The sequence below is a fragment of the Centroberyx affinis genome, unplaced genomic scaffold (assembly GCF_046629955.1).
Source record: "Centroberyx affinis isolate AG114_WGS23_722 - 3 ecotype Tasmania unplaced genomic scaffold, CSIRO-AGI_Caff_v1 ptg000711l_1, whole genome shotgun sequence".
NCBI classification, from domain to species: Eukaryota; Metazoa; Chordata; class Actinopteri; order Beryciformes; family Berycidae; genus Centroberyx; species Centroberyx affinis.
The window spans coordinates 20813-36222 of NW_027279328.1; the positions used below are offsets into that span (position 1 = coordinate 20813).

General features: G+C 41.3%; 1 protein-coding gene across 1 annotated transcript in view; it reads right to left on the bottom strand.

The window, feature by feature from the left end:
- Positions 1-9612: 9612 nt before the first annotated feature.
- tmtc3 (transmembrane O-mannosyltransferase targeting cadherins 3) overlaps positions 9613-15410 on the bottom strand; it is a 29131-nt gene continuing 23333 nt past the window's right edge. The window contains exons 13-14 of the mRNA XM_071519500.1: positions 13947-14173; positions 9613-12845 (exon numbers count right to left, since the gene is read on the bottom strand). Coding sequence (XP_071375601.1) covers positions 11968-12845; positions 13947-14173 — 1105 coding nt within the window. The 3' untranslated portion in view covers positions 9613-11967. The remainder of the gene's footprint in view (positions 12846-13946; positions 14174-15410) is intronic.

Genomic DNA, 15410 nt, shown 5'->3' on the forward strand with positions numbered 1-15410 from the left:
CCCACTCTTACGTGTTTTATCTTTGAACGATGTCAGTAACATCTCCCAAAACCTGGATGTACGGCGCTCTGCGTGTTAGAGTGTCACTGAGTTTGCTCAAGACAGAATGTAATGTCGGTGTCGTCTTCTCTGAAATAGAAGTTGCACATAAACCCATTACAGAGCTGATTCAATCTGTTTTGGGAATTGCATTTTGAGGAGAGACAGAAAACACTGACATAACACGCAATGGGAAATAGGAAAATAACATCGGAGTCTTGTGGGACTGTAACCTCCGGAAAGTCCTCTCCTCTCTTGTGTACTGAATTAAAGCGAGACGATCACATGCTACAGCGCAATACTTAGCTGTGATCAGCTGAAATCACCACAGTATTGTTCATTTGCATTTCTTTGATGGTGTATGCATTTATTTTTGTTGTGATCTACTCTCTACTGTACTCCGATCTACTCTACTCTGATCTACTCTACTCTTCTCTACTGAGTATATTGTTTCATGTTTTCCATACAACACATCTTCAAATCCAATATGACTACTCAAAAAAGAGTGAGATAGCACATCCAAAATTGGGGGGAAAATGACTGGATGCACAACATTTCATTTCAAATTTCAATTATTTATTGGGGCACCCAAACTCAAAACACTAATGTGTTTCGGCAAGAAAAGCCAATTTATAAAAAAATGTTTTAATGCTCTGATGAAAGCTTTTCTTGCCAAAATGCAGTAGTTTTTCATGGTGTGTGCTCCAATAAATTTAAACGTGAGAAATTGGGGATTCACTCTTTCTTGTATTGTTATACTGGAATTTTTTTTTCCTTCTGGCTCAGCAATCTGCAAACAAGAATTACATTGTCCTAAAGTTTCAAAAAAGCTGCAGTGTGGTGTGGATTTTACCACCTAGAGGCAGAGGGAGCCCAGCACCCGAGTGGCAAAGTCAGCTTTAAAGAAGACGAGGTGAAGAGTCACGTTTGCTCAAGAACTTTAAAGGCTTTTGGAAGGCAGGTTTTACTGGCCTTCAGTGATGTGATGACCATGCCTAATCCAAAGGCTTATAGGTCAGGTTTGATTTTGATTTTTTATTTATTTTTTTGTCTGTTTTGGGCTTCACTGGGGCTGGTTCCAATTATGTTGAGTTTTTGAGGTTAAAAATTATAAAAAAAAAATGCTGTCTGTCTGAGAATCAACCTAATGCCTAATGAAACAAACAAAAAAAAAGTTAATTAATTTCACTTCAAAACGCTCTATATCCACTTTTTGTGGAATTAGAAAAGTAGTGGAAATTCATTACTCAATACTTCAATTAGTCTAGTGGATGTTGGCTGCTTGGATAATCGTCCCATTGGTTTCGGCGATTGGCCCTCAATGCATTCAAGGAAAAACCTTGTGAGGGAAAAAAAAAATGGAAGAAAACTTGGGTGCGCCAAGTCAAATAAGGATCCCCCACCATGCAGGACGGCAGAGTGTGTAATAGGCGTCCGGGACAAACAGTGACAAGAACATGGACAATGACGATGACATGGGAAAAACAGAAAGATGAGAGATGGGTCCTTGAGCAAGACACCAAACCCCCTACCTGCCCTATGGTCGCAAGTCACTCTGGATAAGAGCAGTAGCTAAATACCTAAAATGACATTGGCAAAACATCTTTGGCAAGTGATCTTCAGAGCCAACTGTCAGCAAGTGCATGCCAAGTGTCAGTCAAGGCAAAACAACACACATCTTGGGACTCAAACAGCACTGGCAGATGAAGAGCTGTTATATTTACATAACTTTTTTTTTCTAGGCTTTATTCAGATGGTGTATTGTTGTTTAATTTATTGTAATGTGTATTAAACTATGTTGATTACCCTAATATGTTTAACTTGTGTTGTTTTGTTTTTCCCTGTCTACTTTTACTGTCATTCAACTGCTGGCTACTACAACTGAAATTCCCTTCCAGGAAAATAAAAGCTATTCTATTCTATTCTATTCTATTCTATTCTATTCTATTCTATCTATTCTATGCACTTTGGAGACAGAAAGCTATAAGTCAGCCTAAGTCAATTCACAGTTGACAAGACTGACAATAGCTTAAGTCACTGCTACCCAGGAACTGAAAAAAACTAAAACGAATTATAATATCATCTTTTTCCTACAATATAATAAAATATAATCATCTACAGCCATCTTCCAACCATGTGATCATTCTGGGCAAATTTATGTTGGTATTTTACAATCTCACAATCTAGGCTCTGGCCATTTCCTCGAAATTTGGATCCAAGTACTCCATCACATAATTATGTATTTTCTCAAAAGTATCTGTAATCTAATTATTGTTTTTTTTTTAACTGTTTCAGTTTATTTTATAATCACATTACTTTGATCCCATTACACATAATCTGTTACTCGCCAATGATGTGTGTGGTTTTGTTTTACTCAGGCAGCAGAGGGGTTAGAGCTGTGTTCCTATTTGACTGCAACAAATGGTGGAAGCAAGAACCTGCTGGATGAGAAGAGATTCATTCCAAAATGAGATACAGGCCACTTGAAAAAATTGATTATAGATGATAGTGTCTATAGAGTGTTTTGGAGTAGACCTTTTGAACCAAAATCTGGATGCTGTATGGCTGTTAGGAACAAAGTTGCTGTTTTTTCCACCAGTCATGTGTTTGTCACAAATCATGACCCCCTATGACCTCGGTAACTTCGTCAGCTTACTACCATCTAAAAAATATTGCAAGAGTCAGAGGACTAATGTCCAAACAAGACCTAGAAAGGCTTACCCACGCCTTTATTTCCAGTAGATTGGATTACTGCAATGGTCTGTTCACAGGGCTTTCAAAAAAAAGCTCTTCGGCAACTCCAACTTATTCAGAACGCCGCTGCCAGGGTCCTGACGAAAACTAAGAAATACGACCACATTACACCAGTTCTAAAATCCTTACACTGGCTACCAGTCACTCAGAGAATTGATTTCAAAATCTTGCTGCTCTGGGCCCAAATACATCTCTGACATGCTTGTGCCATATGAACCTTCTAGGAACCTTAGGACATCTGGGGCTGGCCTACTGGCTGTCCCAAGAGTTAGAACAAAACACGGTGAAGCAGCGTTTTGTTATCATGCAACACAGACCTGGAATAACCTCCCAGATGATATTAGACAGGCCCCGACTCTGACCGCTTTTAAGTCAAAGCTAAAAACTTTCTTATTTTACATTGCCTACTCTACCCTGTAATGGCTAAAAACGTATCTTTTCAGCTCAGCTTTTAAATAACCTTAATTTTAACTCTTTCTGTTCAGGATCCCAACAGAGCTGACACGGGCAAGTACGAATTTTCATTCGTCTTGTCCAGGTAATGCTTACTTGCGCATGAGTGAACACTATATGTGGGGGGGACAGAGCTTTACCCTGTATGATTCTCATCCATCTCTGGATGGTGAGGTTTTTGACCAAGAGGAGAATCTATGATTCTCGTCTGCCTTAGGCAGTGAGATCTGACGTAAATATCAGATCAAGAGTAGAATCAGGAAGGACAGGGGAAAAGAAAATTACAGAAAAACATATGGGTTCACTCACAATGTGCATCTAAAAGTGGAAGTATTTGCTGTATTTGTTGTGTTCTTTCATCTTTCTATCTCATTTGATTTGAACTGCACTAGTTTACTTTTAAGTCTTTTATCTTTTGTATCTCTTGTCTGTATTTTTGCACTTTTTACCTTTACTGTATTTTTATCACCCTGTAAAGCACTTTGAATTGCCCCAGTGTATGAAATGTGCTATACAAATAAAGCTGCCTTGCCTTGCCTTGCCTTGCCCTAACTTAAAAAAGATGCCCTAAAGCGAAGGTCATAGCCTCATAACACCCAGTGAAAATGGATGTGTCACTTGATGTGACACAACTTGAATGGATAGAACAGTCTTTCCCATTCAAATCAACGTTCCTGGGCTGTCGGAGTCAGATTTTTATGTGAACCGTTGGGCTAGCTTCCGTATAAACTGACTCACGGCCAAGTCGCTGGGGTGAGAGCAAGGACCAAAAGAGCTGCTTTGTCTCCGAGGGGATGATGTTTACCCTAACATCTCTAACATCAGGGTATCCAATTCCGGACAGCATATGACCAAAAAATCACAATCACCAGTATATTTCATCCTGTACTGTTTTCGCTGAAGTTTCTCATAAATTAACAATCCTCCATCTGTCTTTTTAATATTGTTCATAGCGCACCTATTTTTGAGATTCAAAATTCGTATCCAATTCCGGACACTTACTTTCGTCCGTGTCGGTGTATTCATATACTCGATATTAACCCTTTATTAACCCTTCCTGTACCTTCACAATGTTACAGATACTTGTAAGAAGTGCAGGCTATGCACTCAAAGCTCTTATTTTATCATTTATCAGCCAATACCGATTCTCTACATGAAGTTACTGTCACCCAAAGTGGGATTTAAGGCTTCCCGCTTCTTGTTCGTGACTAAGTTCGTAACATAGTGTTTTATTTGCTTAAATGTGTATAGATATTTCTGAAATTTGATACCTAGCTTCTGAAATGTGTATGAATTTACGTCACTTAGCTTTCGGCTGGGAACTCCGTATAAAAATGCTGGTAAACACCAGAAATTACGCGAGTGACCGGAATTGGATACAATTCTGTTAATCATATCCACCAAGAAAGAGAGCAAGTTACTACAATCCTCTTTTGAAAATACAAAGACTTTAGGATTGCGTTTACCGGAGGATATTAAGTTAGCAAAGTAAGAAGCCCTCGCATCCTTAACCATATTGCTAAAATCAGTTAAAAGGTCTTTACAATAGAGGCGGTGAACTTGGAGCTTGGTGGATTTCCACAGTTGCTCCACCCTCTGACATTCACACCTGAAACAATGAATAGTATCGTTTCACCAGGGGGATGAACTGACGGAGGGAACTAATCTAGTTTTACGAGGAGCTACTTCATCTAAAACAGAAGAGCAATGCGCATTAAAGGAGTGGACCAGACTATCAACATCAGCTTGAGAAATCCACACCGCGGTTTTGATCAACAGCTGCAGAAGATTTCATAGCTGAGAGGCGATTTAAGATGCGAGAGCAATTTACTCGTTTACAGGGCAGAGGGTCTAAATTAAAAGACAGGTTGAGCAAAACACATTCATGATCAGTAACATGCAGCTCCGCCAGTGTATGTTGAATAGCTCAAGGCTTACCATTAGACAGACACATTGTTTTACTCAGTTTGCTCAAGGGCTCATAACCAGCCTGTCTGGGGTTTCGTTCCAGCAGCCTTCAAGCAACATGTTCACTTCTTCAACCTTCAAGCTGCTCCTGTCCCACAGACCCAAAGTCTCAAGTCTCAAGACTCTTTCAGTCTCATGAATGAATGAATTTGAATTTGAAAAAGCACAAAACTGAATTTGGACCATAACTAATTCAACCCATTGACTTCTGTTTACCTCCCAGGGTACTGAGAAAAAGAACATGGATGGATGCATTTTTTTTTTTTCTCAAAAGGAAACTTTTTTTGTGACATGAGCATTCATGTGCTCATTTTAGTGCTGCATCCTATTGAAGATGAAAATGAGAGTGGGCTTGAGAGTGATGCTTCCAGCAGTTTCTTCAGAGAGAGAGCGGGTGTCCTGGTTGTTGAGTGATTGCAAAAGGCTGAGACAGCATCTAGACCCCCTTCGGCACCAGCACCAGATACAACAGGCTTACATTCCTCAGGTTTTGACTTAAAAGGAAATAATTAACCACCCAGAGTTTCAGAGCTACAGTTGAACATATCTTTCTGTGTACACAGTATGTATGCTTGAGGCAGCGTGTGTGAAATTTGATTCATAATCAAGCTCAAAAAAGTGGCTGCTCAAACTGAACAACACAAGTGATTTAGTCTTTGCTCAAACAAGTGAGAAATGGTATTCTGTCATGTATAATTTCAACATGGAATAAATATTTTTCCCCAAAGAGATGGTAGTTAAAATTATTTGGCAATGTTTGAAGAAGAGCTAACTGATGTCAGGTTTATTCACATTCTTTTTACAGACAGTACGCCAGCTTCAAGTATGATCATTAGACTCTTGATTTATTCTTGTCCAAACTCATTTTGTCCACCCATCCGGTGTCTAAATATGATAAAACAAACCATAAAAAGTCTTATTTCTTAAAATACCTCACTGCAGCTTGCCCTGCTGTACTGGACAACATACTGTACACATTCACACAGATATGGGAAGTGAAACACTCCAATGACCAGAGTCACTGGAGTGTTTCAGGACTCACTGGAGTGCTAGGGAAGCAAAAGGCCCCTGCTAGGATGGCCTTTTGCAGGGTTTTCTACTCCTTGACTCCCATCACCTTTGCATGACATGTAGTGCAATTCCATTGATTAATATTTGTCAATGTATGTTAAATTTATTCCTTTTTTTTTAATAGCAGATTTAGTGTCCCGGGTCTCTGGGACACTTGGCCAGCTGGAAAAAAAAAGATGATGGACAGATTTTCATGACATTTCCAAAATGTATATATGATTTTACAGAAGTTTTCCAGGCCTGGAAATGACAATTTTCAAATTCTATTCTACAAAAACAACCGGTGAAGCAGACCTTCTTTGAATCGAATGCAAATTTGAATGCAACATGTAACATTTAACATACTATCATCTGGCAAGAGAGTTGAATGTAAACACTCTGCAGCACAGGTATGCATGGCAGCAAAAGCCCCAAGGCAAACCTTTCAGTGACAGCTGTGCTCCAATCTACTAGTTAAAAAGGCGAGGTTCTGGCTGTGATGGGGTGTTGAAAGCTTTTCCCTTTGATTTTGTGCTGCTTCATTCACCAAGTTTTGAAAAGTAATTACTGAAGTTATTGTGCATTGGAGTGTTGGTGGTCAGCGGAGCCTGTGGCTGTCTGGAGTGCTGTCTTTCCTCTATGCCCCATTTCAAGAGATTCCTTCTCTAACTCGTAAAAAACTACCACAAACCAATCCATGGCAGGAGATGAGGGAGGGGGTATTAGGGGTGTGATTTCTTTCAGGGATTTAATGTTTTTTTGGACACACAACTGTTGTTTTCTACTGAGCCCCGGAGACGAAATGGTGTTTTTTATTTCTTTAACTCGTGGGAACAAGATCCTTATGTTGTAGGAATGACTTATTAAGGCATGAGAACGAGATCATTATGTTCGAGACTGAGAAGAAGCTGCTGCAGCTACAAGTCAACAAGATTGCACAGTGCGTCCTTTCAGCGCCATGGAGGCCCGGAGAGCGAGACGCAGAGACTGCATGGGGGGCAAGGGGGAGTTTAATAGTAAACTTTATTTCTGATAGAAAATATGTTCAAAGACCATTTTTACTAATCCTGTTCTTGAGTGTTGCGAAAAGCTCTAACAAGTTCATCCTCCTCTTTATCCTTTTTTCTCCAAGCATTTTTTTTCCTCCAAGCATTTTTATTCCAGTGCGAGTAAATAGGTTTACATAATCATATAGTAATGTGGAAATAATAACACACATAAAGTAGACCTGCTCATGTGCTCACAATATATAGCTGTACAAATAGACTTGGCTTGATGTGACTTGACACACTCCAGCATCTGGTGCGTGTCGGTGTTTATGGTGCAATGAGATCAGAAGCACCTTGAAGTCATATGAGAAAAACAATCATTGTAAAAACTCAAGTAGGCCATAAAAAAACGAAAAAGCCTACTCACGCATAAGGTCACAGTGTTAACAGTAATAACAATAATAATAGACTTTATTTGTGTAGCACCTTTCATAAAAAAAAACGCAGTCCAAAGTAACCGTGCACCATCATATGCAGGTTTTCACTCCAAACATTCACTACAGCTGCTGATTTCTTTTGACTTTGAAAGAGCCCGGACGTTCCTGATGTAGTTGTTTGTTCACCAATACTTTCCTTGGGACACGATGATGCACCGCTCGGTTCACAGCCACTGAACTGAACCACCGTCCGTGATCACCAGCATCACCGGTTGTTAAGTGAGCGTGACTGACTTCCTGACAGCCTTTCATGCTGGAACATGAAATATATTGTTTTGACAGCAGCTTTTTACAGGTATAGGTGCTTGGTAAAATGCAAATTAGATGCCAAAAGAAAAAAAAACTAAATTGGTGGCATACTCTTTGTTAGCACAGTCCTGCTGCTTCACTTTCATACACACATTCGCACCAGGGAGTTTGCACAACACAGCCACAGTCTTCTGTTGTTACTCTTACTGTTATCTGAGCATTTTCAGGGCCAATATTCCACTTAGTTTTAACATGGGGGTCGTTCTTCTTGACCGCCATGAAAACCAGAATATAAACTACTCACCAAGATCAGATGCAGCTGGACGAGTTTGTAGCGTTCGAATGAGGCCATGAAAACAGCCTGAAAACTTACATTGATGTTTGTGAACAGATTCAACAACATCCCGCTTTTAAGACAATAAAGCAGTAACTGGGTCCGTCATCATTTTGCATTCCTATTCTTTGTTTACACTAAAATTTGGATTTAAAAATAAAAGTAGATCCAGTCGCCCAAACAGGAAGTATCTCTCCTAATTGGTATCCCTCTGCCATGTTCCCTTGTATCAATAAAAACGCTATTTGGCGAAACTATGTTGTAAAGCGCCTTATTATAGGACTTAAGTCTTAATAGCAAGTTTAGAAATGATTGGGTAATGTTATCTCGATCTGTGATTCTCAACCTTTTCCATGTCAGGGACCCCTAATTTAGTCCACGTTAGAGCCACGGACCCCCATTTGATGAGATTTTATCTCGTTTTAAATCGGAGAATATTGTTATTGTTAGATATGATTTTTTCCAGAATTCCATGACTATCTGTATTGTAGGCAGATGATAACAAAGAAGCTATGATCAAAATAGTCATTCTTCTACATTCTCTAATTGTGTTAACTTCTTGTAAATTAAATAATGCTGAATATTAACAATTCTTCAATTTGCTGGGGACCCCCTGGAACCCCCTCAAGGACCCCTGGTGGTCCCCGGACCCCACGTTGAGAACCACTGATCTAGATAGAGGCATCAGTGTACAGAAGCTGTGGGGAAATGTAAGTGACAATATCTCTGTTTAGTGTTGAGAGCAGGTAGAGAGGGAGGCAGAGCTTCTGGGGGCGTCCTGGTCCGAATTCAACCAAACATCTGCTATGGGAAGTGAACATTTCCTACCCCGATGACATCACTGCTCTGACCCTTTTTTTTTTTTTCTCCCTGTAACATCCAAGCTAGGCTTCAACTTAAGTGCACTACTAAAATAGCACAAGGGGGAGTTACATCAGATCCTGTGGAAATGACATTACACTGAAGATTCTATTGGTCGGAGAGACTGACAACATACATTTGGTACACTGAATTTCAATTTGTAATTCAATTAGATATTTCAGATTCAGTTTGACATCATGCAAGGGATGTTACATGAAGGGCCTGTGGTATGAAACAAACAGGAACCACAAAGGAAGCCACCTCTCCACTGTAATGATCAAATATATTTCTACAACAAACTCCCTGACAGCAATATTGCACGGATCAATTCTGATTATGTGCATGTTGAACGCATCACACTGTAGTAAACAGTAAAAAAAAAAAAAAAAAAAAAAAGTGTAACAAGAGGAATGAGTTGTCACCTGACTTTATTTAACAACTTAGACCCCCACCACCAAGGGCTATTGCAATAAAAAAAAGAAACCGTTAAATCTTTGTTAAATCGTACAAAATCAATCAAACAATCATTCAGCAACTTCAGGTTAAACACAGGATATGTGAACTGGACGCTTCCTTTTTCAAATCTGTACCCATTTCAGCAGCTGAGGGGTGTGTGAGTGTTTCATCAATGTTGACAGTGAAATGGGCGCTGTTGGTTAAGGGTGATAACAATCTATGACATTTTTTTTTTACAAAATGAACACATAATGTACCGTGATTTAAAGCATACAGTCAGTGGTAAACAATAACATGTTTGCAGTGCATATAAAAAAAAAAAATAAATAACACTGGATACACATACACCGTACGCATCTACATATAACCTAACTAAAGCAACAGAGATTTCTTAGGGCTCAACGTGGAAAATGCATAGTAATGCTGTAACTGCATCAGCAGGCCACATTAACTCTTCTCATAACATATCGTCTTCCTTTTAGAAAATTAAATGACTTTGCGATTCCATTAGTTAGAACTGCATTAAGCAGAGTGTCACAGTGCTGATGAATTATTGCACTGTGGGGGGGGAAAAAAACATTACGGGAGCGGCGCTGCTATCAACAACAGCTCATAATGTCGAGCAAAAAAGAAACAATATTTCCGCTCCGCTTAATTTGCTAAGTAATGACCGTGATTAATTAAATAGTGCAGACCCATCATGGCCAGACACGGGTCGACTGAGGTCAAGTTTGACTGTGGGTTCAAATGACGCTGTACACTGTCAACTCTTCTTGTGAAGTAATAAAAGTGTAATTTTGATGAAGCCAATTTTATTGACATGTCTATCAGTTATTCACTGAGTATCTGGCGCAGCCTCCTTGTTCTGCAAGCGATCTCAATCAAATCTGAGATTAATCTAAACAATCAGAGCGGAAAGTAGCCAATGAGGCCCACGAGCACTGCGTTTCATGTAGGTGAGGTTATAGAGGAGGATGGCCTGGAGGGAGACAAAAGCTGGGGATTGTGTTTATAGTTTTGCACAATAATATTTTTTTTGTTTACTGAGATTTAACTTCTTTCAATACAACAGTTTTAAATGTTAGCAGATAGTACACGACTAAGAAATTCCTAGCATTTTCATTCAAGTAAGTAATCACAAGTGAAATGTTAAATCAAGCGAATAGGAGGGGATGGTAAAATGTTGAAAAACCTGGAAAAACTCAAACACAATCTTAGGGCATCGTATGTGAAGTCCATTTCGGGAAAAAGCAAGTCGGCAAAGCAAGAGCAAGGTCAACATGCTGCGGCAGGAGAAAGACGGGAACTGTTTTCTGCCACTGTGCTGTGAAATTGCCACTGTGGAGAGGAAGGACCCTCTGCGAATGAGGAACACATGACGAGGCCCGGGGCAGAGGATGAGCGTGTGTCGGCGCAGTAATCATCACACAGAACTGGCGTCGCCACAATCCAACCGATGTGTACATATGAGTTTTACAGGAAAAGCAGGAAACCATTCGTAAATTAGCGTGGCTGTGGCGGGCTGAAGGATGGGGGGGGTGGGGGGTGGAGCGAGGCGTGGACATGGGAAGGGTAATGTGACAAAGTGAGTGAGATAATAGTCTATAGACGGGATCACAATGAAATTTAGAGGTAAAGGGAACTGTGAGCGCCGAGGCTGATGATGCAGTGGCAGGAAACGCCGAGCGAGATCAATAAAGATTAACTGAAATTGGTGCAGTGCAACATAAGCCTGCCGTTCATGTAGTGTGGATGTAGTGTTATTTTTGCGTTGTATGTGGGGCGGGTTATTTTTGAGGCGCATACGTATGTAGATATCATCCTGCCTTGAGGAAAGCTGGGGAACATGTCACTTCCTCTAATTGTCCATGATACAATCATTCCATTTTTAAAAACAATAACTCTGCACAGGAGTGACTCACATCTTAGAAAAATAAAAAAAAAATCCAGTGATAAACAATGACTACACATGGGGAAAACAAAACAAATATATATATAGAACTACTGCACGCCTAAGATATGTGAAATGACATTCAGATGAAGCACACGCATTGGCATCCACATCTGTGATAAGATTTAAATAGATTAATCCCAAATCGCCTTGTGCTTAGTGTTACACGAGCTCCACGTGTAATACAACAATCTCCCTTCTTTTCATGATTGGTGTTAAAACAACAGGACCATGCAAACTGGCCTAAAAACACAAACAAATCCAAAAATAAAATGGCAATGGATTAAAGTACACATTTCTATTGGGGGGGGAAATGCAGTCTTAAAGAGCGCTATAAAAGTAGTCCAGCTATAAATTACAGCAATGTCAATCACCACTTAATATGCGCTCAATCTCCTCTAGTCTCTTCAAGGCAGCTGCTCTTTTTTTCTCTATATCTTTAATCTCTTTAGTGGACTTGCTCTTAGTCCGCTTGTCAGCCTGGCTACTGTCCAGCGGCTCTGATTGGTCCTCGCCTACACCTCCGAGGCTTTCTGCAGAGGATTTCCGCACATTCTTCTCATCCCCAGCCCCCTTTCCAACAGCGGCGGCACCCCTCCCTTCCTCCTCACCTTCCACAACCTTCTCCACCCCCTCCTTTGCTCTCTTCCCCTTCTCCTCCTTAGCTGACATGGTGGCTCCCTCTACTGAGCTAAGCGGCTGCCCTGCCACGCTCATTGCAGCCATTTTACTACGAACGATACTCAAGTGGCGACGCACATACTCCTCGTTTGGCGCCAGGGCCAAGGTCTCCTCCAGGCAGCGCTCGGCCCGCGGCAGGTCGCGCTCCTCAAAGTAGACCACACATAAATTGTGCTTTCCTTGCACGTTGGTGGGATCCATGCGCAGGATGCGTTCAAAGCAGGCTTTGGCGCCGCGTGTGTCCTTCTTGTGGTTCATTAGGATGTCACCTTTCAGGATCAGGCCCTTGATGTGCTCCGGATGGTGGCGTAGCAGCTCATCCAACACGGGCAGCGCGTCTACCTCACGTCTGGACTGAGAGTAGAGCAACGCCAGATTAAACAGGGCGCTGCGGAAACCAGCCTGCAAACCGATGGCCTTACGCATCCACCGCTCGGCTGCCGCGTTCTCATTGGCGTCCATGGCTAGCATGCCAAGGTTGAAGTAGCCGTTGGCGTCGTCTGGCTCCTCCTCCACATAGATCAGGAAACGACGATTGGCCTCGGGCCGGAACTTGGGCTCACCTGCCACAAGAACCAGAGGGACAGTAGAAGAATGCAATGAAGATATAAAACAATCAGGAGGACAGTTGATATGATTAAGGTGTTTTTGTTGGAAAGATTGACATGGATTTTTCAAGGATTTTTTCTGCTTTTTGTCAGCTTTTTCAATTTCAAGAATTTCACCGGATTGCATCTGAGTTTAATTCCAAAATGCAATACATGCATTTTCTAAAGTCACTCAACATCTCTAAAATGTAGCAGAAGCAGGCTCTAAGTACATGTTTGGCAAACAAGGACTTAAGTTACTTAATATTCTTTATAAAGTACTGCAATTTTTTTTTTTATCTTATGTTATCAAACATTTTTTCAAGTGTAGTTGTCACTTTTTCCCAATGGCAGATATGTCATTTTGAAAAATGTATTACTAGAAAGTGTGCTGACTTTCCAGGAGGACTTAATATGAAAGGTCATGGAGTCATGTCGAGGTGAGCATGCTGGAAAAGGAAAGCAGGCGGTGAAATATCGCTCTCTTAATGACCCACCTTATCTTGCGAACTTACTTTTATCACTGACATTTAAACGCCTCAACAAATTATTCTTCATATATTGTATGCACTTGGATTAACCCGCAGAAAGAATGTGCGAGTCGTTAAAGAAGGCATGAGTACTCTATTAAGATTTACAAAAGCACAGAAACATGAGCGAATAAACCGACGTAAGCTGCCTGAACCAACAGTCACGCCTGCTGTGAATAAAACCGCTTTATTAATGTTTTTACTCTCACAGTGCCAATGGAGCGTGACTAGACAGAAACTTGGCCATGAACTCTGCCAGTGCATACAGGGTTCAGCATGACAGAGAGGCCACTTCTTATGAACCCGGCCACACCCTGAAGGTAAAATCAGGTTATTTCCTTTTCTCTTACCAGTTGGTGTCAAATAACTGGGGACTGCCAGAAGTTCCAAGCATTTCCTAATAAATATCACAGTTAATTAACATACTGCATGAAACTAGGCAGTCATGCCTTAGTTTCACTCCAGCTGGAGCTTGAATTTGATTCGTTGACTCCGTTACTGTTCCGTTGACTGTTAATTTCCCCAGCACACAACTGCCGTCACTCACCAGACTCCTGCATGAGAAGGGCTGAGTTAAAGAGTGCCAGCTTGTGCCGTGGGTTGAGCTCCAGGGCGTGGTTGAAGTTCTTCAGGGCCTCCGAGGGCTCCTTCATCTCAATGTTGACGATGGCCAGGTTGTACCACAAGTCAGCGTTGGTGCGGTCCAGCTCCAGGGCTCGGAGGTAGGCGTCCCGGGCCTCTGTGGGCTTGTTCATCTTCAACAGGAGCTCCCCTCTGGGTTCAAACAACCAAACAACAGACGTGTAATTTGTGATAAGCTGCAACCAGCTTGGTGCGTTGAGAAGGCATCGTGGTCACGTCACATTTTTTCGTTTCAATTTGTGGCTTCAATCAGGAAACAGAACTCCTGGCACAATACAAAGGTAACTTTATGCTATACATTTATTCATTTATAGGCACAGAACAGACAAGCCAGATAAACTAGGCTGCAGAGCAATCGAACCGAGAGAAAAAAAAAGGTAGGCTAAAATACAGCCTAAAAACACAGAGTGAAATATCACTATAATACAGTATAACACTATAATACACACACACACACACACACACACACACACACACACACACACACACACACACACACACACACACACACACACACACACACACACACACACACACACACACACACACACACACACACACACACACACACACACACACACACACACACACACACACACACACACACACACACACACACACACACACACACACACACACACACACGTCTAAATATCAGGTCAAAAACGTGTCTGGTGGACACTGGCCTTGAACCCGGGATCTCTGGCGTGGCAAACCTCTGCTTTACCAAAGTGATGCAGCCGTCGGGCTCATAGAGTCTTTACAGCTGTGTCTTGTAATGGCATACTGTATGTGCAGTTACTTTTTGAGTTTTTTGGGAGCGGCAGACTGCCACCCGCACCAAGCTGATCGCAGCTTATCACGAACTACGTGCTTGTTTCTGTGCAAATCATTCAGTACACTTTGGCATAAGCCACTTCCCCTGAACACCAGAAAAGCAAAATAAGATCTGCAAGTAGCATTTTTTGCCATGCTTGAGTGCATGTGATAACAATGTGAACGTGTAGAAGTGCCCTAGCATGTTTGTGACCGGCCTGAGTGGCAGAGCAGAACAGACAAACAACGCAGATAAAGGCGATATAAGGGCACATTGCCCAAATGAGATGTCTGACAAAATGTCTAAGGTCGTGTTTGTGTTGCACGGTGAAGGCACATCAAAGGGGAATGCTGCTCAGTTTAAGAATTCAAATGTCATTCCCAGGGTTTAGGACTCATCACTCAGCAACTGCGAACATAAACAACTCTGTTAAAGTTGAACACAGGAGAACAGAGGCTGATGTAGAGCTTGGAGATGCCTCATTGACAGTGAATGAGATATTGACTGCTCGGACTCATACACTGTTTAATTAAACTTACATCCCGAAGAACT